At 34.6% G+C, this 26229-nt stretch overlaps 3 protein-coding genes across 4 annotated transcripts; 2 read left to right on the forward strand and 1 right to left on the reverse strand.

Annotated features, from left to right (window-relative positions):
* Positions 1 to 1710: 1710 nt before the first annotated feature.
* LOC110786051 (uncharacterized acetyltransferase At3g50280-like) lies at positions 1711 to 3627 on the forward strand. Its single transcript, XM_056841166.1, has one exon. It carries the CDS (start codon positions 1840 to 1842, stop codon positions 2527 to 2529), a length of 690 nt encoding a protein of 229 aa, XP_056697144.1. The 5' UTR covers positions 1711 to 1839; the 3' UTR covers positions 2530 to 3627.
* LOC130469456 (uncharacterized acetyltransferase At3g50280-like) lies at positions 2692 to 3318 on the forward strand. The gene has a single exon (XM_056838785.1). It carries the CDS (start codon positions 2692 to 2694, stop codon positions 3316 to 3318), a length of 627 nt encoding a protein of 208 aa, XP_056694763.1.
* Positions 3628 to 8914: 5287 nt separating the features above from the next.
* On the reverse strand, positions 8915 to 24735 carry LOC110786092 (protein EXPORTIN 1A). 2 transcript variants are annotated; one of them, XM_021990609.2, is made up of 32 exons: positions 24391 to 24735; positions 23322 to 23438; positions 20963 to 21055; positions 20720 to 20791; positions 20018 to 20125; positions 19832 to 19914; positions 19210 to 19348; positions 19042 to 19110; positions 18801 to 18878; positions 17426 to 17488; positions 17280 to 17324; positions 16931 to 17038; positions 16728 to 16826; positions 16292 to 16495; positions 15585 to 15644; positions 14872 to 14982; positions 14649 to 14746; positions 14297 to 14405; positions 14035 to 14100; positions 13767 to 13865; positions 13610 to 13690; positions 13437 to 13526; positions 13079 to 13164; positions 12841 to 12921; positions 12542 to 12724; positions 12009 to 12075; positions 11471 to 11581; positions 11097 to 11204; positions 10886 to 11023; positions 10077 to 10214; positions 9899 to 10003; positions 8915 to 9623 (listed from the first exon to the last, which is right to left on the reverse strand). In XM_021990609.2, exons 1-32 carry the CDS (start codon positions 24487 to 24489, stop codon positions 9501 to 9503), a joined length of 3231 nt encoding a protein of 1076 aa, XP_021846301.1. In that variant the 5' UTR covers positions 24490 to 24735; the 3' UTR covers positions 8915 to 9500. The 2 variants fall into 2 exon arrangements, with proteins under 2 accessions (XP_021846301.1, XP_021846300.1); XM_021990608.2 differs by having other exon boundaries at positions 16292 to 16498; positions 24391 to 24700.
* Positions 24736 to 26229: the final 1494 nt, after the last annotated feature.

The raw sequence follows: 26229 nt of genomic DNA on the forward strand, positions 1-26229 counted from the left end.
AGATTAGGTGAGGCATATGCCGTGTGAGCAAAATCGAAGTAGTAAGAGTTAAAGACTTATCTTGCTCTTAGATTTGGTTAACCTTGGCTATCTTGCTAGTCTACTGGGCCAGGCCTGATCTTGGGTACGTTTTGGTAATTTCTTTTGGGCTTTGGTACTTTTTCTCATTTCAAAAAATACATTTTTAAGCCATTTTTTTATATCCTCGGCCCATCTTAGGATCTAGGTGTGTCACGTGTGTGTCGTGCGACTAATGGACTGCATGTGACTTGTGTGAGTATTGAAAATTTGAAACACGTTGAAATGAGAATAGTTCGTTAATAGTAAGGAGGAATTTCCTTCCAATGGAAAAGGAAAAGAAATTGGTAATCCATTCGTCCCTAAAAAATTACTCTCTCCGTTCCTAATAAGTGTCACTTTTGAGCCTCGGTACAGTGCTTAAGAAAATTATAAAATGTGTAAGAGTTAATGATTGAGAATGTATTTTTGGGGAAAATGATAAAGTAGATAATTGTTTAATTGAATAAAGTACAAATAAAAGTGTATGTGAGGATTTAAAAGTGAAAAAGTGTAGAATGTGTAAGTAAAAGTAATTATGATTTATAGAAAAGTGGGAAAAGTGTGAAAAGTGTATGGAAAAGTGGGAAAGTACATGTTCAAAAATAGAAATATGACACTTACAAGGGAACGCCAAAAATGGAAAAGTGACACTTATTTAGAAACGGAGGGAGTATCTCATTTGATTTTTATTGTCTTTATAATATAAAGTACGATTTAAAACGTAAATATCTCTGATTTTACACGCATAAAAATTATAAAAAGTTGGTATTAGAAAATTATACATTAAAACGATTTAACAAGAACTCATATGACTATATTATTTCTTATAGGTTAATGAGAATTCATGATCAAAGTTTTTAAAGTTTAACACAAAAAGTACTTGATAGAGTTTTTTATTTTATTTTATTTTGGTGAAGAGGACATCTATTGTGACAATAATTAGAATGACAATTTCCAATTTCATAATTTAGCAAATTCTCAAGGATAATTATGGAAGTAAAATTATCAACTAAAATTTGTGATAAAAGAAAAGCTAGTACGGAGTACCTAGTACTTCTTATTATTTTAAAGAACAATATAATAATGCTCGTTTGATGCTCATCTCTATTTTATGAGGAAAGTTGACTTTTTTTAATGTTCTGCTATGGAATATCCGTATTATCTCATTAGTAGTTACGAAATAATGTTTAAAAACACATATATTAAATATTATTTTGATAATTTGATGAATATCTAAAGTCTTATACTCATTATTACAGACACCGAAATAATTACATTATTTATATAAATGTCATATATACATTACGTACATAACTAATATATACGTTGTTGTAAAAAGTATGCCACCACAAATTGAAGAAATGTTTAATTCTAACATAATCATGAAAACAACACTCATAGGCAATTTGAAAATGCCTTGTTGTAAAAAGTATGCCACCACAAATTGAAGAAATGTTTAATTGTAACATAATCATGAAAACAATACTCATAGGAGTCGTAGGCAATTGTGAAATACGGCATAGTGGTCACCAACCGCACTACTTCTAATATGTACTTGAGTATGGATTTTTGGTATAAAGATATTCAACAAAATTTTAAAATAGGCAGAAAATAAATGTATCATTTTTTGTCCGTATATATATACTTCGATCACAAACTATCATAAACTCCGTACATACTTTTAAGACTTCCAACACCCTCTCATCCCCGTTCGTTTCTTAATATTCTACTCACTTTTCATTATAAAGGTGAGTATCATATATCAGTCGTCGTAATAAAATGGTGAAAGCTGAGCAAGAAACACTCATCAAACTTGTCTCAGAATGTTTTGTAAAACCAAAACATGAGATCGAAGCTGCAAAACAGCCTTACCACTTAGGTCCGATGGATCTAATCATGTTAAATATGGATCCTATCCATAAAGGTTTTCTCTTTTCACTCAAGAACTCTCCACTTTTTTCTTCGTCTGAATCCAACGAGAGCAATGATATTGACGAGATTATTCGAACTAGAGTCGTGTCGAATTTGCTAGAGAATCTCAAACACTCGCTCTCTATCGCCCTTGTCCACTTCTACCCGTTAGCAGGCCGTCTTACGACACAAAAACAACCCGAACAAAACACGAGCTCAATCTTCATTGATTGTAACAAGGGCTCTGGAGCGAGATTCATCCATGCTACCGCGTTTGGCCTAACCATGGATCATATTGTTTCTCCTGATGATGTATCACTCGCTCATTCTTTCTTCGAACTTGGTGAGAAGTACGTAAACTACGACGGTCATACTAAGTCGTTATTATCAATCCAGGTAACAGAACTTATAGATGGGGTGTTTATAGGATTTAGCATCAACCATGGTGTGGTAGATGGTACCTCTTTTATTCATTTTGTCAATGTATTGTCTGAAATATTTAGATCTGTTAAATATGATATTCTATCATCTAGGATAACTACGTTGTTCTCAACATAATCACAACATTCTTCTATTATTTCACGTGCGCCAATACTTAATTATAAGCCTTGGGGTGTTACCGTACTTAAATTTCCGTTTGTTGATGTCGATAAGTCTATAAATCGTGCGGATGACCCCGGCCTGTTGAGGGAGAGAATCTTCCACTTTTCACCAAGTTCGATGGCTAGACTCAAGGGTATCGCTAACCAACAATGTGGTGACGACCACAATGCATTATCATCTTTCCAAGCATTGGCCGCATTTGTGTGGAGGTCCATCACCCGGGCTCGCGACTTACCAAAGGACGAGCAAACCACTTGCTCTGTCGTAATGGGTACTCGAAGTAGGCTTAACCCGCCTGTTTCAGAAGACGTCTTTGGGAATTTCGTTCGTAAAGCCCAATGGGCTTGTGATGTGGATGAATTACTGGGTAATGATTTGGGTCGGGCAGCATTGAATATAAGGAAATGCATTATGGCCATTGATGGAGAAGCGATACTTGATTTCTACAAAAAGTTGTCTAATTCCCCGATGGTGGTTCGACGAGGACTTATTGAACCTGAACCTTATTGGGGGTCGAATAGCGTGATAATAGGAGGATCTACGAGGTTCAATACTTACGGCCCTGAATTCGGGTTCGGTCGAGCTTTGACTGTTCGTACGGGTTATGGGAATAAGAAGGATGGAAAGATAGTTGCAAATCCTGGTTGTGAAGGAGGAGGAAGTGTTGATTTGGAAATTTGCCTTAGGCCTCATATTATGGCCGCTCTTGAATCTAATCAAGAGTTTATGAATTTTGTGTCATAGAATGTGTATTTGCGCAATTAGGATTATACACCAGATCAGGTGCAAATATTGTGTAACCAATTATGAACATACACTATGTACGTGCATGATGAACACTGCGGAGGATTTTTAACGTACTCATACACATGCATGTAACATTTCACTATATGTTTTTTGGATTTGAATTATATGCTCTTTAATTACTATACTATATTAACGTAATGCGAAGTATATGTTTTTTAGAACTGAACTATATTGGTGTATTTGAGTGAACTGAGTACGTAACATTTTTAAGTTGCGAATGAGTCACTAATTCAAATAAATGACAAATGAGGAACGAGGACTCGAGCATGTGACCTTGTTTATATGAAAATGAGTATGCAACTATTCTGATTTAGTGCTTTTTTTTCTTTTGATATGAAATGTACAATGTGTTTGGGAACTCTAATTTAATAAGGAAAAGTGTGTAAAATTGTGTAAAGTAGGAGCATTTCTTAATTTTAGTTTTTTTTTGGTAATTTAAATGGAAAATTAAGGAAAATGAAATGTGTAGAAATACATAGAAATCAATTACTTATATTTTGTTGTTTTATTTTCCATACATTTCTCCCAAAAAATGATGGATATACGGTGGAAACACGTGAAAAACAAAATTAAACGACTAAAAATATGTAACATCCCATTTTATATAGTTTTCCACAATAAGTAGCCAAACAAATTAAAATTTAGAAATTTTTACATAATTTTTCAGATTTATTTTTCTATAGATTCCCATACTTTTACTTTTACTCACATTCCCACATTGACTTGGTTTCCAAACACAATATCATTGTTTTCAATTAGTCTTTAGTTACATAATTATACAAATAAAGACCAAATCCTTTGCATACGATTAATATGATTTCACAAATTCTTATTTACAAGTGTTGTACAATAAATATTATACATCAGAGTAAATGTTAACCTTATATGTAAAAGGTATCAATTTTTAGTGTATTATTTCATTTTAATAAAAAATTATTTCTTTAAAATCACTAATAATGTATAAAATTAATCATTTAACCCTTTAAAATATTTATCTATTAAATTTTTTTATATGTAATATGAAAGTTAATCAAAACATATTACGAAGTAAAAGCTACAAAAAAAAAATTTGGTTAAAGTTACAAAAAAAATAGGTAATTTTTTTTTTTGACGGGGAAGAACAATTTCATGAATAATTAGTCATACTGCATCTAAAATGATAAAATAGATCTGCATACCACAAATTCAAAGAAGATATATAACTTTTACAATCAAAACAATTACTATTCTGCATCCTAAAGCACATCTCGTACTTCACCGCTTCTAGCTTAACGCGAGCAGTGATTTTCGATCTTTCCAAGTAGAGCACTTTGCAATCTGCGCACGAATTGTTCTGATCGATGAGTTGATATGATGATAAATCCTAAACCTGTATGAATCCAAATCTCCTTCCTAATTATTGAAACCCTAAAAAAAATTCATCCATGGATGAGAATCAAGAACCTAGAAAACACTAGGGAAAACCCAAATAAATTAGGAACAACCCAAAAATAAATTGGGAACAAATCAACGGAAAAAAAAAAACCAAAACAAGACAAAACATAAAGAGAAAACAATGAAAAAACAAGAAGAAGGGTCGGAAATAGTCTAATTTCTTGAAAATTAGACTATTTCCAGCCTAAACGATAAAGAAAACTGAAACCCTAAAGATGAAAGAGGCGAGAAAAAGGAGAGAGAGGAACGGGTTTTTGAAAGCTTGTTTAGTTAAAATTTATTTTGATGTACAAGAAATTGTGCAAAACCTTTTGATATAATTTAGTATTACAATGTACTCAATTATAATTATAGTCTTCCAACTTGCATTTATTTACATGCATGTTTTATATTGCCTATAATGTATTTTATTTTTTATAGCGAGGATACGAATCGCTACGATAATGATGTTTGGTTGTGCTTCTTTACTAAAGTTGGCATTATACCATGCATATTGCCACCCCAAGAACATAGCTCACATGATCATTACCATTCTTTTTTTATATTCCATATCAACTAGTTATTGGTGCTTGCAATTTAACAAGATCATTGTAAACCAACTAGTTATTGGCCTTACAATGTTACAGATCATTGTATGTAATATGACATCAATATTTTCCACTTGATGTAATTATTGAAAATATTTTCATTTAAGTTGAGTTGTGAGTTGTAATATTTTGATGAGAAATAGAAATTAATTTAACTCATTTTTGCATATAAGCTACTAATATTCATTTTAGTTATTCTTTAATTTGTTAATAAAGTTATATCATTTTAAGATTCAAGATATTAATGGTTGGGAAGACAATTAACTTGACACTACGGCCTTATCCTCTTCAACTTATAGGACCTTATTTTTAGGTTTTATAAGTTCAGATAAGTAATTAAATAAGGTCTTATAAGTTCTAATAAGGTCTTCTAATTAAGTTTCAATATGGTCCTATAAATTCCAATAAGGTCGTATAAGTTCTAATATATACGGTCATATAAGTTCCAATAAAATCTTATAAGTTCTAACAAGGTCATATAAGTTCTAATAAAGGCTTAAATAAAATATGTAATATTATGATTATTTGCGTTGTTATATTAAATAAATCATATTTATATTATTATATTAAACCAATGTGGTTACTATTGGCGATAATAATTGTCAATGATACGTAAGTACTATTGTGTACATCACAAATCAATGAATGATTTTTTTTGGTGAGAATCAAATAATAATAATATTACTTCTTTACATCAATGCATTAATTGAAAGTACTCCCTTCGTTCTTGTTTATTAGCCTCTTATGGAATATTGAACAATCCACTAAAATGACACCTTGCATGTGAATCTTTAAAAAATCTCACCCATGTGGGTAGAAGAGAGAAAAAATTAAGAAAATACGGGTAGGTGAAGTGTTTAGTGTTGTTAAATTAGAAAATAAAGACCACTTGCATATTTATTTGGGACGAAAAGGAAATTACAATTATAATATAAGGGTAAAAGGGGAATGATTGTTGAACAAATAAGGAAGGATTCTAAAAGGGACTAATAAAAAACATCTCAATACAGAAAAAGGGACTAATAAACAAGAACGGAAGGAGTAATAACTTCTATAATCATGATATATATTACTTCTTTTTTTGCAAGATAATATTAATTCTTTACATCAATGAATTAATGAAATACTCATAGGGAGTATCAAATACTTGTTTTTCGTCCATGTTAAAGTTTCCTTATGGAGTATAAAGAGGTTTATTAAGTAGTTAATCACAAATATATTTTTACAAATAGGTCTAATTCGTACTTGAATTTTATAAATTTTGGATGATTATTAATAATAACATAAATAAATAATTATTAATATAAGAACTAAATAATAATTTTTTTAATTTTATATTTATTAATATTACAATAACCTAATATCAATAATCTAATAATCTCCCGTCAAACAAAAAATGAGTTCAGATCTTGTCAAAAACATTTTTTTTATATGTGAGATAAATATACGGAACGGAGTTGTAGACATTGTATTAGGTGTAATGACATTGAGCTATTCAAGACATGATGACATGTTTTGTTATTGAGTTTTAATTATATATAGATATGATATAATACAGCATATGACCCTCGTTGTGCTAGAACATATTAGGTGTATCCGGTTGCATCCTATACTCTCTCACATTTTCCCATATGAGGAGCAAATGTGAAATGATCATTTAAAGGGCATTAAAATATCTTTGGATGCACCTAATAATTTTCATCGTTATGCTGGTAGGTTATCGCACCAATTGATATAGAGGGGGAAGTAGAGTATGAATCCATGAGCAATTATCATGAATGATTAAGATTTAAGAAGTTGAGAAATGGAGCGTATGGTGATGATTTTGTTGCACACATTGAAAGGTGATGCAGGAGGGTTGAAATGTAGTGAATTCTATACCATTGATTTGCGAACTAGTAAAACATGTGCAACCAAAAACCACCCAATTGCGTTGGAAGTTCTTGTTGGGAAAAGAGGGGAAATAAAAAATCGAGCAAATGTCTCACGTGGAAATAATACAAAGAGTTTCCACAAGTCTTGTTATGATATTTTTAATTTTTTTTCCTACTTTATTGATTATGCATAACAAAACTATGGTAAAGGTCAAATTAATGAAGTAAGAGTGCGGAGATTGGGAGACAGATGAAATCAATGAAGATATACCACTTTCAACCTCCTACTTCTTTAGTTCATGACTACGAGATGGAGATGGTTACTGAGGAAGCTTCGGCTGTCTAGCTTGGTTAGACTCGGGTTGCAGTATATACAGAAGAATGTCAATGGAACTAACATCCTTTATTTGGTTTGTTTATATTATAACTTTTGTAAGCCTGGTCTTATTTTGAGAATGGTACCAATATTAGTTTTTGTGATGGCACCATTCCCTTGTTGGCTTCTTTGTATGACCCTAAACTTGGAGGTTTAACCCTCAGTTGGTAATATATTTCCTATTTCTGCATTAAAAAAAAATGAAGTAAGAGATGGTTTGGCGTGCCATGTTCTCCAATTTTCTCATTTGGAGGAAATTTGTGGACATATGAGTAATTGTCACTCTCTCTATCCCAAAATACTTGCTACATGAAGGTGATTTAGTGAATTGATACGAATTACAAATTATAAACAGGGAGTTTGAACTTGAGATCTATCGTGCACAGACCCTCAATCTTAACCATTAGGTCAAGACTTCATTGGTTCAAGCTGCCAAACTTGTTTTGCCTTGGACCCAGTCCCGACCCTGAGGGGTGAAACAAGGGGCAACCGCCCTGATCCCCCAAATCAAAGGGGCCCCAAATTTACAGATAAGTAACATATAATTTGAAACATTGCATTGAATGATTGGTGTCTTAGTTGGTTAAAGGAAATGGGGTTTTCCAATGTTGCACATGTTCAAATCCTAGAACTGGCTTATTAATTTTTACGGTTTTATCAACTTCTCTCTTCTTTGTTTTAATTAATTTTTTTAACACTATTGTTCTAGCTACAAGCTAGGAAGTACTATCATTTTAACGTTGAAATTAAACCTCGAAGGTACGAATGAAAATTACTTATACTAGTATTTTGTTTGGACCCATAAAATATCAAAATTTAAGAGCTCCCATTGTACATAGGAGCCATTTACCGTTGATTCGCACCAATCTCCCAAAATATCAAGACCGGTCCTGCTTGGACCGCTTAGTCTAATAATGGCACCCTCGAAAACTCCCGACACAAACAACTGCCTAGTTTGGCTTGATAAACCGCAGGATGCTCATAATCATTTGGTGGTTGTGTACGTTAGTTTCGGCTGAGTAGCAAGGCCTAGTCCAAGTGAGATTGCAGCTTATACTTGTACTTGATTGTTTCATTTACAGTTAAAAGTCCATATACACTCCAAGTCTTAAAGACTGTTATCATCACTCGTATACTACTTGGCTTGAGAATTTAGGTCTATTGGTTAGGTTACACGAAGACAGAGACATATACAAGTTCAAAGATTGCAGTTTAGAATCTGGAATGAAACAACAATTTACTCAAGAAGTTGGAAGACTCTGTTGCAAAACGAAAAACTAATGCTATAAATCACGTTGCTATATAACGACAGATTAAGTCGAACAAAATTTGTATGTGTAGATCAAAGAACAATGCTCTTTGTCAATATCAATACATTGATAGTCTAATAATATAAACCCCCATTCCTAAAAGAGAAACCCCAAAAGTAAAAGAAAACTTTCTGCACAAACCACCCAACAGAGTACTTACAAACTTATCATAAATACATCAAAACATTGATGCCCAGAAAGTCCAACTAAATAACACACCTCTTAACCCCCCCAGATGAATATAATTCAACTGAATTCTAGAAAAGCCCATTGAAACGGCTTTGTATGTTCCTACGAAAAACCTAAATACTCTACAACCAGCCAATTGATGATATAATGAACTAGCCATCCACTAAAATGAACTAAGGCTACCAGTAGAGGCACCGTCATCATCCACAACCCAAAAACAAATAAACTTTCAGGAACAGCACGGGGAAAATGGTGGATCACGCTCGCCAAATAGCCTCTCATAAATCTTTGGTTAATCTAAATAGCCCCGAAGTTGAGTTAGGAACAACGAAGCAAATTGTGACCCTTACTAAGAATCTACCATTTCATCTTGGATCTCATTAGGAGCAATAAGTCCAGGAATGTTAAGCATTCTTTGACGTTCCCTCTCCCTTTGAGCAGCAGCCTCCTCTGCATAAAGGTCTTTATTGTCCTGCACATAACAAAAGCAACGATTATGTCGGTTTAAAAGGACCCCAAAGCACAATGACTTGGCACAGTTCATAAAACATCACCAGAAGTTTCTTATTAACCAATTAGAAAACATGTAGTAGTAATATTTGAGGTTTATCGCACTATTCAAACCCAGAAATATAGGCAAAAACTGAGCCTAACAGAAAAGAGAATGAACACCCAAGAGCGCACTACAGCGAATGCTGCAGGAACATGCGAGGATCAAAGTAACCAAAATGCCGACATTGATTTTACCTGAGCTGAAAACTCCTTTGATTGCACCAAGAAGTCCCGTATGTGATTCTTGAATGTGGGAAGCTCACTTGTTGACTCAAACAGTCCATTGACAAATTGAGTAACCTATACAAAGCTTACAACTTTTAGCAATTTAAAAACAGAGATTCCAGATCTTTCACATCAAAATAAAACGTACCTCGGCAGGGGTCATGTTCGGGAACGAAGTACTTAGCAGCTTTATGGTGTACTCACGAACAAACATCTCATTATTTGGGTATGGATAAGGGACTGTCGCTGCGTCCCAAAGAGGTTCGGTGACAGCACCAGATTGTACCTGAAAGGGACCCGATAAATATCAGGCACATAAATTCACAATTTTTATTCCCATGTTATATTAGAACTGCTGTTCATACCTAGAAAATTTCTTTTTGTTTCTAACTTCTAAGCAAAAGCTAAAACTTGAAATGTTTAAATGCCTGGTGAAAGCAGGAAACTCTCTATGTTTTTACTAAGAAACACTCAGCAAACAAGAGATGCATGGGACTATAACAGTACCAACTATCAGAAAATATACTTCAGGAGTTCAGTCGCTAATCAACAATCTAAGGAAAACGATGTTTCAAATAAAGCTGTGATGAATGACAGGATGAATTAAATCTTGCAGACAGCTGCTCCAGATTAACAGGATTGTCACTGCAGGTCAAGAGTAAAACTTAAGCAAGTGTGCACAAAAGGATGAACTCAGTAAATGTTAAAAGTGTGACAGGCAGGATGGCGTTGAAAATATGACCAATAGTGAAGAATTTACGAAAAAACAACCCCTCCTGCATAACTTCTAGCATACCACCTCCGACCAAGACCGCTTTTTTTTCTTTTATGAAGTTAAAGAATCATCTGATGCCTCTGTCACAACTCAATTCTTATTATAATTATGTGTTACATGGGAACCCGAGGCCAAAATCAACAAAACGTTTCACTCAAAACTGTCAACAAAAAACTACATACCAGGCAGAATAAATGCTGCAAGACCAACACGTGCAGCTTAAATCCAGGTTTGTGAAAGGTGTCCGTCAGCACAGCAAATATTTCTTGCTCGATAGTCAAAAAGTAAGTCCGGTAGAATTGATTACAGAACTCAGAAACCTGACACATAAATCAGTGCATAAGCAAAGCGTACACATAGAAACACTATCACACAGAGCAAGAGGGATCTAACCTGAAAGTTCTTTAGCATCTCTAGCAAGAGGTTAAGCCCGGTTTCAGCAATATTTCTTTCAGTATGACGGAAGGCCCAGATAATCGAGTCCATAACAAGTTTCAATTGCTGGTATACAAAAATATATTAGAATAAGATAATCACATAAATATTAAACAAATAAGTGTCAGTTTCTTATTTCTAAACCACTTCGACCAAAAATAACCCTTAAAACGTAAAGATATCAAGCATAGAAAGCAACATAAATTCATAATTTTTATCAAAACTCAAATACACTTATTTAGAATCAGAAGGTATGATTTTTGACAAACCGAAAACACTCTAAAGGAAATAAGGAAATTGGTATGTTTATTTTATAAAGAAAAAAAAACAACCTGAGGTGACAGCCGAATCAATGCAGCGAAACAATGCGTAGCAATAGCCCGAAGTAATGAAAAGAACTTTAGTCGATGCTCTGGGTAATCTTCAAAATTCTTTGTTATCATCTGAGTCACACCATAAAAACTCAAGTCAGATGAAACAGTAAAAGAAGAATTCTGACAACAAAGATTTCTTATTAAGGTAGCAACAACAAAGCAAGCAAAAAGACCAGCAGCAATAACTCTCTTTCTAATCAAACAAGCTTACAGAATTGCCTGTCTATTAAGTAAAAGGTAAAATACCAGCCAAAACCCAATGTTATAAATATACATACTGTGCAGCAGCACAAGTAACTGACAGTGCAGTTTGGTGACCTTTAGGAACAATGCTCTTATGTCTCTTTACTTACCCAGGTAGCGCGGAACTTAGGATGCAGGACAATATTTAATTTTTACATGAAATCAGATACTTATATTTGACACAATTGTATCAGCTGCTCAATCATGTACAAACATCAAGATAATCCTACTAGAGAAAGTTTGTGATGCTCACCTCCAAAGTGCATTGGAAAACAGCTTCAAAAATGCGAGGGACATCCTCTATCATCGCAGCCTTGTATCTAACAACAAATAGATAGAAGACACATTTTAATCAAAAGGAGTTCAAGGGTAGCTTCGGTAACATAATATACATCTGATGTGGCACGGTAAAAAACTTCTTAGAAGTATACATGTTAAACATAGATATAGATCAAGGAATCAGCTTTGCAAGCACCATAACTACGTGGAAAGAATCATGAAAATTACAACACCATTTAGCTAGATCCATTTTCTGTCCGGAGCAATAATTGTTAACATGAAATACTCAGTTCATGACAGAGCAAAAGTGAAGTTTGTTGCAACGAATTTAATGGGAGTACAGAAAGAAATCCAAGCAAAGTAATATAAGTGTAGCTACTAGCTAGTATAGAAAATTTGTCAGCAACAATGTATCTACAAAAGAAGGAATAGCACAGTGCATATGCAAACACATAATTCAAAAATAAATAGAATTATACAATAGATAACCTTTAAGTAGAATCTTACTTGTTTATTATAGTAGCAAAAAGCGACAACACTTCAGACTCCCTAGCATCAGGAACATTCCTTGCATAATCCCCGAGAACGGGATCCATCATCGGTGGAACAAATTGTGTTCCAATGTGTGGCTGATCCTCAGCCTTATCCAAGAATGTTTCAATAAGTTTAAGAGTCTCTCGCTTCACCGACCTGTTACAAGCAGGAATAAACCACGACAAGACCTCAATTTAAAAGCAAACAAAAGTCGAAAGAAAGAATAACCATTAATAGTCTCAAAAGAAGATAGATAAAAGATTTAGTCCTACCTCAAAAGCTTCACAAAGGAGGTTTTGGATGCAAAAGGGCCACCACCAGCAATGGTACTTGAGATAAGTTCGCTATACATTCTACAAAGATTACAAAATATATGTATTAAAAAATAATAAAAATAAAAATAAAGACACAACTCTAAGAGAGGGAGGGCTATTAGTCAACGTCAAAAATTATACCGTTCACAAATATTGAAAACAGGGAACAAATGTAGCAAAGTAAATCATAAAGTACCTGTACACATTAAGCATATCCAAAAAGATCAGCGAGATCTGTTGGAAGAAACAAGTACCAAGAGAGGTAGCAGCACTTGTATTTGTCTGATAAGAAGAAAAACAATCATAAAAATTTCTTCATTAACTGTAGAACATTAATCATTGTACTTTTTGTATTGACACTCCAGGAGTATGCTACAACACAAGCAGAATAAATAAACAAAGGGAAACTTCGCAACCCTTAAACTAAAATTCAAATTAATAGAGCAAAGGACAAGCCCAATTCAGATCTACTTCTCCAAATATTGCAGTTCATGGGCAATAAATTTCTAAAATCCCTTCTACAATAGCATACATGATTTCAGTGAAGGTTATACCTGCAAAATGTTGAGAACTGCCCTAATAACATCAGCGTCCTTCAGCACATCTACACTTTGGCGTGCCTGTCCAATGATCTCTGCCCATTTCTATACAACAACAAAATAATCACAAGTCACATGAAGAACATGAGTACATGTACCATAAAGTTTGAGCACCAAACCGTAGCTACCTGATTAGGGAGATCCATTAAGCGCCGTAGAAATTCATCCCTTTTTTGTGGATCAGATTCTGCACTGATCATATGACCAACCTAAAAAGCCATAGAAATTGAAGTCAGAATTGGAAAACCCTGGAATAACATAAAAGAGTTTAAGGGTAAGACATACAGCTTCATAGAACATGTGAATTTGATGAGACTCAAGGTCAGTAATTGTTGTTGGAAGACCAGTAAGAAGTTCAGATACAAAAGGCTCACTTTCCCCAACCTGCAAGAACAAAAAACTATTAAAAACTCTTCATGTATGTAAACACCACATTGTCAATATCAAGAAGTACCACAAGAAATCTAAAGAGAATATAGGTAAGACCATACAAGAATAGGTTGAAAAAGTTAAAAACAAGGCCATAAAAATCTCAAGCCTTCATTCCAACTACCTGAACAATGACAAATTTACGTTTGCACTTCTGAACTATTTTCAAGAATGTATCACACGCCATGTCCTGAAACAAACAACAAGATACAAAAATCGTCAAGTTTTAATGAAGACCCAAAACCAACAGACCAGAAGGTGAAAACAATGTCTACACTAACAACATTAAATGACAGTTTATGCAAAACAACACCTCCAGTAAAATCATAAATCGAGGTCTACTAAGTACTGATGGATGAGACATTGAAGAATATAATAAATCAAACCTGAACTCCTGGATGTGTTTCATGCATGAACTCAAACAACTTGTTGACAACTGTTTTCAAAAATTTCCAATGAGCCCTCAAAAATCGTGGGTACTGCCCGACAACATACCTGCCATCCACAACATCAAAGAAATGGTGAGAAACTGAGAACTAGCTATAAATTGAAACAAAAACAAAACAGCAGGCTCAACTCTTATGTCTATCAAAACTTGAATTGTATATGGATTTAAAAGACTCCTTCAATACTGGGAATTTCTAATCATGCCAGAACATGAAATCTTGAAATCATAAAAACTGCAATTGCAAAAGTATATTCACAGGACACCAGTCAAAACACAGCATGGGCCCTTACATGATATTACTTGCAATAACAGCTTTGTTGTCTTTCCCTTTCGTAATTTCACATAAATTCAGCAAGTCACGAATAACCATCACCAAAAACCTGTTCTCCTACAAAATGACAATAACATGAAACATCTCAATTATTACTTATTAGTAATGGAAGGTTGGCAATAGTAATAGTTGAAGTCCTACACCAGACTACTAATAAATGAAATGATAAAACCATAAAATACCTGCTCTTCCATCATTGATCCAGATATCGATCCGATTGCCCAACACAAGGTATTTAAATTATTCCATGACCAGTCTTCGCCATTAAGCTGCTTGCTTAATTTTTTAAGCATCTGGAACGAAACAGAGCAGGTTAGGACAACAGCAATCACTGACCATTAGGCAAAGACTGCATATTTTCAAGCAAATACTTCTTTATCGTAATGGTACATCAGCTCCTGAACCTACCCTCTCAGGGTCCTTCCTAGGCCCAACACTAAACAAGCCTCTCTCAGGGTCCTTCCTAGGCCCAACACTAAACAAGCCTCCCCCCCCCCCCACCCCCAGCATACATGAGGATTTGATCCCGTTCTAGACCCTGGAAGGTTGGAATGCTACCACACTCGGCTGCTCCCACAACTTTAGCATATCTTCAATCATATATCAGGAAAGCACGGATAATAGTACCTACAATTTTTCTACATCCTGAAGCAAACCCTCTAAGAATAACATAAAAGAAGTGGCATGCCCATTACATGCCAGACAATATAGCAACTTAAACAAGAAGTGTGAAACCAATAAATCAACCATCTTATCCAAAGATAACAAGTTTAGGCGACAACTGGAAACATCATGACTCTTGACCTGATCAGCATATGTATATAAACCCTCTACAAACAACAAACAAAAAAGACAATATTACATATAGAGATTGATAAGAGAAACGGATGAATACCTGCTTCTCAGTATCATCATGGTCAAGATGTGTCAGATATATGAGTGTTTCCCTCATGATCTGTAAAGACAAAGCATCATTTAGTCAGCCACTTTCTCACTGGATGTTAACAGAAAAATAGTATGACCAATAACCCCCCAACCCCACCCAAAAGCACACCCTTCAATATAACAAAAAAAGACCGGCTGAAAAGGTGTGAATAAGAGAAAGGTATCCACACGAATCAGACTCTCTAAGAAAATTGCAATTTAAGAACACTTCCAACTGTTAACTCCTAAAGAAGAGGTCAACTCACTACCCCACATGTCAAGTGTAAATAGACAGTTTAGAAATAATAATTCGGCAGACAATAACCAGGAAATCAAGAACTCAGATGCTATCACAAAATGACTGCTTAATTCAAATTTCAAACCACAACCATCACAGCTCAACCCAGCACACTGGACTTTTATAAATCTCCAGTTCCTTTCAATTTTAAGAACAATAATCAATCATTTGGTACGCCATACAAAAAATGAATAAATACATCCAGATAACAAGGGGGAAAAAGCATCTCCACAGAGTTAATTTCGTACAACAAGATAAAGCCTCCATGACCATCTAAACAGAATGCAAAGGATAAAATAAAAAATTTATCAAAATACATAGCCCGGTGACATGATTAGAAAACACCAGGTAGCAGAATAAATTCCAAAACAATTAATCACCTTATATTGTACTAGAACATCATTATCCTTCATAGTCTCGCGAACAATATTCCCATTTTCGTCTTCGACTATCAGAACCTCTTCAGGCTTTGCCATTCGGCAAATCATTAGCAAACGCAACTTCGACATAGTGCCAGCATAAAGTTGCCGCCTTTGTAGGAGCTGAGAGCCCATACCATCGGCCATTCCAGGAATAAATGGTATCTGCTAAGAGAACATAAATTTGGAAGAAAAAAATTAGAGACAGCAATATATAGTCAAGGAAGATGGTGACAGTTATAAATCCATATTTAGAACCTAAACACGATAAAAGACGCATTAAATATTTAGACACCAAAATACATTAACTGAAAAATGTACAAAAGATAGAAAGAAAACAAGGAGTTCCTACTCAAATACAAGACATTTTACAGAAATAACAATCTTCGTAACACACCTGCAGGCCCATCATATTCGCAACTGCCGCAGGATTATCGACATTATGGTGTGCCTCAAACAACTCTAAAACCAAGGAATTCCAGTAGTCCAAGCAAACCTGACAAACCATTAAATAACAGGAAGATAAAATTATCAAAGAAAAAGAGAACCAGAAAGTGAAACAACAAAGTATAAGCCTTGAGCAATAACTACTAAGCTCACCTTAAAAACCTCTGTATCATCAACATACGATATATTAATAAGATACTCAAGACCCACCAAGAGGGAAGCTATGCTCTCTTGAGAGGCTTCCAGAACCCTGATATGAGCCTGCAAACATAGGCATGTGTGAGATTGGTATCAATCAACATGATGTGGATTTAAACAGAATGTACAAAAGACATATCTGCCAACAAAAATGTAAGCTAACTCGCAGCTTAATAACACAAACTTGAGAAAAGATCAAAACCAAACAACTGGGATATAAGCTTTTTAAAAAAAATTAAAAAACAAGAGATGAAATATCAAGAGAAGCCAAAACGAAGACACTAGTTCACATGAAGACACTAACCTTGAAAAATGCGGTGAAAAAAAGAGCCAAATTCTGAATAAAAGCCTGAGAGAACACGCAAATCGAAGTTAGTTGGTTTGTTAATCAACTGCCAAATAAACTGCCAAATAATTCACAAGGAAATCAAGAGTCATAAGCAGAAGAACCTGCTCATCAGAGGATCCATTTGCATAAGCATCAGGAATACTAGTTGTTTGCGGGAGAATAGCCTGCGAGCAACCAACAGCAAAAATTAATACACACAAACAAAAAGTTACTAATCGATGTCCTGGAATTTTGTACACCTTTTTACTAGAACTTTGTTCACATCCAAACAAAAAGACCAAAAATTCTTGAAATGCATTGCATACTCAAAACAATACAAACAAAAAGATAAAAAAATTAAAAAAATATCAATAATTAATTGAAAACAAATTTATTGAAAAAAAATTAAGCACTCATTGATATCTCCTTTACACTTAGATTTATCATTAAAGGCTATTCGAGTGGAACAGGAGTAATAAAGCAGTGAAAAAAATAGCAATGAACTAAAAAATCACTTGATAGACTACCATGCAACATTTACATATCGTCATATATTTTGTCTAACAGAAACTATCTAACACCAAAACATCATTATACAAAACACTGGTTAAAATTTCCTCCCCTTAAATTCCCCCTTTTGGGTGAAAAGCAAAATGGAAATAACGAAAAACACCAAGTAGGTGTCACCAAAACAAAACGAAAAGATAATCATAACCACCTCAAACGAGCACTGAGCGTAGCAATCAGAAAAGGACTAAAAAACCCAATCAAAGAACCATCTATGACTCAATACGTTTAGTTCAAAGAAAAGCAATTAACAAGTGATACTCCAAACAAAGATTGTGGCTTCAGCTATAAAAATAAAGGTGCAACAAAATACAACCCGCAAGCTTTCCTCGAACAAGTTATGCTCTCGTAAATCCGTTAGGCCATTTAGTTCAAACTGCAGCACTAAATAACTAAGAACCCATTTCCATACTTCACTGGTCAACTTAATAGTCAGCATCTTCTTTCCCATCCTACCAAAAAATATCAGGCCTCTACATTGAAGTATTGAACCCAAAACAAAGAGACGGTCATATGAACAAGTTCAGCACCCAGAACAAAAGTAAGAGAAGGTCTATTGATTATTTGATTCCCCCTGCTCAGAAATGGTGCACAAACTCAGTAACCAATACTACTAAATTCTTTTCTTAAAAACACTAGTAAATATTCATACATTGGACATAAGCACAAAACCATTTTCAAAGGAAGGGAGGTTTATCTTACTTAGATATGATCGGTAGGAACTGAATGGGGGGGGGGGGGGGGAGAGAGAGAGGTAATACGCATCTCCTCCCCCTATATGTTATATGTTTTCCCTGAAGTGAGAAAAAACGAGATACCCCCCACCCCCAATTTTTATTATTTTCTACTAGTGGGAAAGAAACTTTCAGCATGAGATAAAAATAATGAACAAATTAAAGACCCTAGTATGAGAAACCTATCTCCATTCACCTGTAACTGAACCATGAATACGTTGTACATCTTCACATATTGGGCATTGTAGAATTCACCAAATGTCAGTGCTGCAACCTGTATATCAACAAAAAGAATATCAGTCCTAGCTACATGTACAGTGATACAGGAGCACATACTGAGGACAATTAAAAACCCTGAAAGAAGACTATCCTAATTTCTGTTCACTTCTCTTTTATAAAAAAATAAAAACCTTGAGAAAACCAAACATCGATATTACCTCAGACAAACACTGGAGGGTAAGATTTCGATATGCTGGAACAGAAAAGAATTTCAAAAGAGTTTCCAGCTGCAGCATATGTGGAACACAGATATCAGAGTTAGACAAACATAATAAAAAGAAAGCAATAAGAACCAACAAATGAAGTAGATAGGAGTATAGGACAACCAGAGGGGATTCAAAAATATATCCCAACGGAATCCATGAAAGGAACGCATGAAGTGTAGACAGAGTAGCCCGTATCAACTCAGTCCTCTGGGATGCGGATAGCACATACAGGCATAACTCATGAATAAGTTGAAACTCACTGCAAATTCAAGAAGAAGAAAAAAAAGGTAAGAACACATAAGATAATGATAGAACATAAAGGCACATTCATGAACAAGCTTAAGCTTAGAGCATATATCAGTTGATAGCTCACACTTCAAGGAATAAAAAAAATTGTACTTTGCAAACTTTTGTACTTGGCTGAGTTATATATTTTTTACTTATCAACAAAATCACAGTAACAGGTACTGTAAACAAAAAGTAAAAACACATAACAGCAGATGTAAGTTACTCAATTGATTTTTCCCTTACAGTACTGTAAATTCTCTCTAGAGACAGGACTGTAATAAGGAGTTTTTTTGGGCTGGCATGCACTAAAGAGAAAAAACAATCAACACAATAATGGAGAGTCTACGTAAGTAAATTGAGTAGCTTGAATCTAGACTTCCATTCTATTCTTGATTACATAAAACCCAAAAAACCATTAGTGATGACTTCTTAAATTACACATTCAGATCCTTACCTATTTAACGAGTGCTTAAGTTCCTTAATCTTTTGTTGCGTCATTTCTCCTCTTGAAAAATCAAAAACCTCCTCACTCAACAGCTGATGAGAGCACATTAAGAAAAAAGCAATTTATTAAAATGGACAAATTTGCCAAAAAAAACATGTGTAATCAATACTTAAAAAGTTATAAAAAGTTACATACTTTCAATATGACCATGCAATTTTCACAAATCGTTTCACTGCTTTTAGCAGCATTAACAAGGTCAGGAATGAAGCTTTGCCACCTAGCAGGCCAGTCATGCTTCAGAATCTGCAGATTACAAAATAATCAGCTTCCATAAAATAGAAAGTACAAATGGGAGGAACCATTCAATCGTCATCCTAGACAATTTCCAATAAAATGAAACCCCGCTCATATATTAAAACATTCCCAGCAACAGAACTGACAAACAAAGGATAATGAAGGGATTTACGAACTAAAACACAAGACTAAGGGGGTTACAGAAGAAAGTCCTGTTACAAGCGATCACCCTAAACATGACAAGAATCTCATGGAAGAGAAATTCTTTGAGCAACCACCAACCAAATATCTATTCCTATGTATGTCATTAGCCAGAACAGGAACAATAATTTATTTATTTTAAAGTAGCATGTAACAATTCTCAAAACTCGTCTGCAGAACATACTTGCACTGCAGGTTATACAATTATCTCCACATGTATAAGGTGAACTTTGAAATATTGAACAAATTGAACAGAACTCTGAAAGGAATTCAAAATCACAAAGGAAACTCCTAGCCGTCAAAAGTCACTCTTCACATTATTCCATGTGGACACTAGTTACCCAGGGCATGAGACGTAAAAGTGAAAACCATTAACAATCTTTAACATAGAATCAATCATACCTGAACCAATATGACGTTTAATTTGTTGACATATAACCTTTCCTGCCTGAAAGAAGCCTCGTCTCTTGAAAGCTTTCATGTTAAAAAAAGAAAAAAAATGAATTCTATTTAGTGATTATTAAGTCAAAAAGCACCAAGAACAAAGACAATAACTAGAAGCTTAGAAAGCTACCAGTGAAGGAAGTTGCAAATAAAAAAAATAAAAAACAGCTGAATATAAGCAAATAAATGTGTCATCTATACCTGAACAATAACATCAGATATATAATTTTTCATTCCATCCCGCTGTTCAACGGGCAATGCATTCCATCGGTATTTAATTACACCTTCCAAAACCTGTAAGAGTACAGATAGGACAAGATTCTTAGATTTAAGAATATAAATCTAGACATCATATACCAAAAGGTTTAACAGAGAAAAAACTTTATAACAGAGTTACAGCTAATCAAGTTAAATTAAGAACAAAATTTATAGTTTGTATGATGTGAAAGCCTGCAGAACCACCTGAATATACTTAGTGCAATAACAATGACGTGCTGACATCACATTATATCTTCTGAGAAAATCACAAGAACTAAAGAGGTAGCAGAAGCCATCATCATAACTACATCCCAATAGTACTACTATCAGAAAAAGATAAATGGGTCGGATTTTGTACATTAAAACAAAATAATTAAATATCAAAGCCACAGGAATCCAGCTCAAATATAATAGCAAAAAAAAACACGATAGATATTTTAAAGGTTAGCTGTGTTTGCAATCAGGATGACAATCATAAATGTGCCTGCGGCTCTCATGGCCTGATTTGACAGCACAGTAAGCAAAGAAACCTTTGCTATATGAGATATCACTATGATCGTACTTTCACGAAGTGACTCGAAATGAATCTTGTTTTTAAGAGAAACAAGCTTCTTAACAAAGATAAGAAAAGCCATCATCATATTTCTAACTCCTCATTTTACCTTAAGGGCCTTTGTCACTCATAATACAAATACAAAACCCAATACTACAGTTTTCACAAGTAACATAGATAATAATGACCATAGAAAGAAGTTTCTACAGTATATGGTCAAAAATGGACTAGACATAAAAATTATAACAAGAAATCAAGAACTAGCAAACAAATCAGCCTAAAATATAATAGTATAACTGTAACATGAGAGGGGCCAGGGACATGCAAATGTCAGGTTGAATCAGGAATAAATTCATGGTGTGTTTCGGCATTGGTGTTCCATTGTTAGGAAAGTGTTCCCAAGTCCAACATTTTATGCCCTGCTGCATCAAAGTGCTTGAATATGTACCCGCACCTAATACTCAATGCAGGAGTTTTTGTACCATAGTTTACCACAGGTCCACAACTATGGCTGTGAACATCTATTCTCACCGCGATACACCCATCCATAGATATAATGAGCAACAAAGTTTCTCTATTTGTCGTCTTATAAATTGGAAATAAATAATTAAGTGATTAGTTTCTCGCTGCCATACATAAATTTTAATGAAACAGTTGAGCAATGGAACTGAGAAACCAGCACAAAGAGCAAAAATATGACCTCCGGTGATGGATTTGAAGATAAATGGGTAATAAGGCTCCTCTAAAATTCCACCATATATTTCTTTCCCCTTCAATTGAAGTTGTTGGATGCTTGTAAAATAATCACTATCTTGCTTTATCCAAATTTTCAAACTAATAACCTTCAGTGTTAAACTTAATATTGGATGTATTGGGACAGTGCAACCTCAAAAACCAAATTTATGAACTCATTGTCTTCTGTTGAGCACAATCCTAACACCACGTTGCACTTCTATTTCACAAATGTAGATCTTTGTCACCCTGAGGCCAATGTCTACATCATCATCTTGGCTGTGAAACTGTATTATCCATTATCACTAGCGTTCTTTCGTTAACCAACCATAATTGCCTAAGATAAAATGCATCAATCCCTCGCTTACTTGATGGCTTGTGGGATGTCACAGAAATAAGAAGCTTTGTACTTGATGGCTCGTTCTCCAAAAACGATAAGCTTAACCGCATTGTTGAAAATAAGCCTTGACTGACTGACAGTTCATAAGCGGCATTCTTTGTATCGCTAAAATGTATCCTACACTTTCATGGTCACAGGTAACAACAGATCCCGGTATATTGAAATTGTAGACAAACAAAACAGGAATCCAATCTGGCCATAGCTTTTGGATTTTCAAGTGATAAGTAAAGATGAACCATCTTTTCCCGATTTAACTGAATGCTTGCACGAACTTATGGGATGTAAAACCGTAAAGAAAATCTGAACAGTCCAGCAAATAAATCATAGGTCACCCCCCACTGTTGTGTTAGTATTCTATAATACTGCGTACAGTCAGACCTCAGAATATTCCGTGTAATCAGACCTCAGAATACTGCATATTATCAGACCTTAGAACACTGTGTGTGGACCAGATCTCGGATATCATCACATGTTCACAACTTGACAAATTTCCAAAGACAACTTCCACATCTTAAATGAAGTTAACACATAAAAACACACAAAATAACATGCAAACACGTTGAGACCCATAAAGTTCTTAAATGGAATGCTACACATAATTTTATTGATAGACTGACCTGCAATGCGAAGAATTTTGTATTTAAGTTTTGACTGGTCTGAAGGATGTGTACTACTTGGAGCCACATATCCTGATTGTTCTGCAATTCTCGTAATATCTGGTCTGCCGCAGCCCTCTGTCAAGATTGAAAAGGGGAAAACATTCTGTAAGGCTCCAAAAGAAACTTGGAAAAGTAATTGACAACAGTTTCTCTTCTTAAAAGTAAGAAAATTTCGAACCACAAAGGATTTGAAAATTGAAGAAGCTAGTAAGCTACATATCGCTATTTTCAAAATTTGGTGGACGTATGATCACAAACAATGGAGGTGCACCAACTACTATACAGTAAATATCACACTCTCACTCCATACATCTCGGGGTTATCACACAACTTTTTGAAGAAGTAAACTTGCTCTAACATTTACATGTGCTACCTAACACGGTTTCGTACATGGCACATTATTAATAGGAAGTTAGGAACACAAATGCTGAACTCTTTCAGCATTCAGCTCCTCACACAATATGTCCAATTTACCAAAAATGCTCAACCAAAAAAATTAGACTTCTCCAATAACCTAGACTACCCACTTCTTGCTGCATAATCCCCCTCCCCTTTCTCTGCACTTGTTCGCATAGTTTAGTATTGATTCCAAGTCCGCAAATTTGTAAAAAGTAACACCAAAAAGGACCTCCCAGAGTCATAAATAAACACAAGTAACCCATCCATTGCCAAACGCGCAGCAAATTCAAACTGTAAACCAACCTATAACTACAGCAATTGAATAAATTCCAACAATCTCACACAATTAGCATGCATAACAACAACTATATACTCAAAAATACTCGAAAGTTCAAAATTGCATGCCCTAATATACTCCAACAACCAATGTATTTCCCAAAACACACTAAATTAACAAAGTAATGCTCAATTACTGCCGCAAAATCCAAACAACAAACACATCAAAATAAAATCCAATAAATCACACTAGCGCAATATTTCACTCTACGACAAAAATCAAATATAGCAAAATAATGCTGCTCAAAACCTAAAAAAACCGAGCGTCGTAAGGTTCACACTACCACCATACCTCTTCCTTAGATCCGGTGCCATAGAAAGCGGCGACGGTAGCGTCAAGGAGAGGGACATCAATAGGCTGACTCAAATCCCTTAGCTTCTCTGCCGCCATGAGAATTGATCGGAGAAAGGTTCCGATAAACCCTAACCCTAGAAATTTAGTCGGAAAAAAGTTCAGTGAAACGAAAAACCCTAGCCTCTTTCTCTCTCTTTAATTTTTGTGTTCCGAAGATTTTAGAGAGAGAAAATAAAAAGCGGGACAACGAAAGGAGAAGACGGTAAAAAAGACAGCTTCAAAATCAAGCAGAGTTCTTTTTTATTTATTTTTTTGAAAATTGAAATTGGTTATTTCTCTCTTATTTTATTTTTTATTTTAATGGGGGGTTTTTATAGTGATAATAATTTGGTTTAGGAGAGAGAAAGTGATAGACTTTAGAGAGATAAGTTGGGCCCGTTTTTTGGGAGTTTGGTGGGGAAAAGTGAACCAAATATTAATATACTTTGCACTTTGAATGTTCTCTCATGGACTATGTTTGAAAAGTGGGTATTTGGAATAATTTTTTTGGGCTTTTATAGAATGTTTGTGATTATAAGATTTATGAACCTTTTTCGAATTATTATCGAGCATATTAGGATGGTATCTGATTTGGCGTTAAAATAATAAAATCTACATTTTTTTTTTTTTTTAATAAGTAAGAAAGAAGGGACTCTAACTGAACCAGCACCTAGCACAGGTGAACCAGCCCAGCTCCGCAGGTCATCGCTTGAGCCACTCCCAAGCATTTCGCAGTTGATGGGGCTCGAACTTGTGACCTCCAAGTCACAATGTGAGTTCCCCACCAACTCCACCAACTTATGTTGGTTTAATAAAATCTACATGATTGTTAGATTTTGAGAACTGAAATATTTGTTGTTTCTACGTGAAATTTTAGATGTTGTCTACACGTGGGGGCGGGTGTGTAGTGGGATCTGGGTAGCAAATGTCGCACCTGGAAATGAACATTGTTGAAGTTTCAGTTTTACAAGTGCATTAAATTTAACATATCTAGCTAACTCTAATAGATTCACTGCTCAAGTCATTAACTTACGTGTTTTTCTTTGTCTTTATACAAAATTTCTCTGACAAATAACACTTTGATTCTTTACTAACATTACTCCAAAATTCCACTGGGCAAATAAAAATGGCAAAATTGCTAAAAGGGACCTTTTATAAGCCAGAATTTGCGAGAAGGGACCTTTTAAAATTTTTTTTGTAAAAACACACCTAAATGTAAAAATAATTTGCGAAAGACAAAAAAAAAGAATATTCAGGCATTGACTATTATTTGCCGGCGTTGACCCTCACGTGATAGTCACGTGCTGCTCTTTTTCACTCTTTGCACCCCTTTTCCCTCCAAAATATCAGGGTATATAAACCCTTTGATACCTAAAAAAAAAAATTCTGGGAAACTCTTCATCTCTTCTGCCATCAATGAGGTCTGCGCCATCAATGAGGTCTTCATTAATGAAGCGTCATCAATGAAGTTCAAAAAATTCAACCAATAAGCACAAGTAAGTCATCATCAATGGTCCAACTACTTAAATTCATGTTCTTTTTTCCATTTCTGGGCAAATTTTCTGAATTTCTCTTTCCCGTTTTTGTCAAAAATCTCTGCACCTTCTGCTCTTCTCTGCTACTGCTGTACTTCCATGGCTAAAAATGGAAAGGGGAAGGCGTCATCATCAAGGAAAAGGAAGAGGAACGAGACAATAGTCAACAACTACCTAAATTACAGAGTGATCCACAAGGACAGGTGAATTACCATATTTTAACTTTGAATATGCTGTAAAAATTAGGGCTTAGTTTAATAAT

Source organism: Spinacia oleracea, chromosome 3 (assembly GCF_020520425.1).
Source record: "Spinacia oleracea cultivar Varoflay chromosome 3, BTI_SOV_V1, whole genome shotgun sequence".
NCBI lineage: Eukaryota > Viridiplantae > Streptophyta > Magnoliopsida > Caryophyllales > Amaranthaceae > Spinacia > Spinacia oleracea.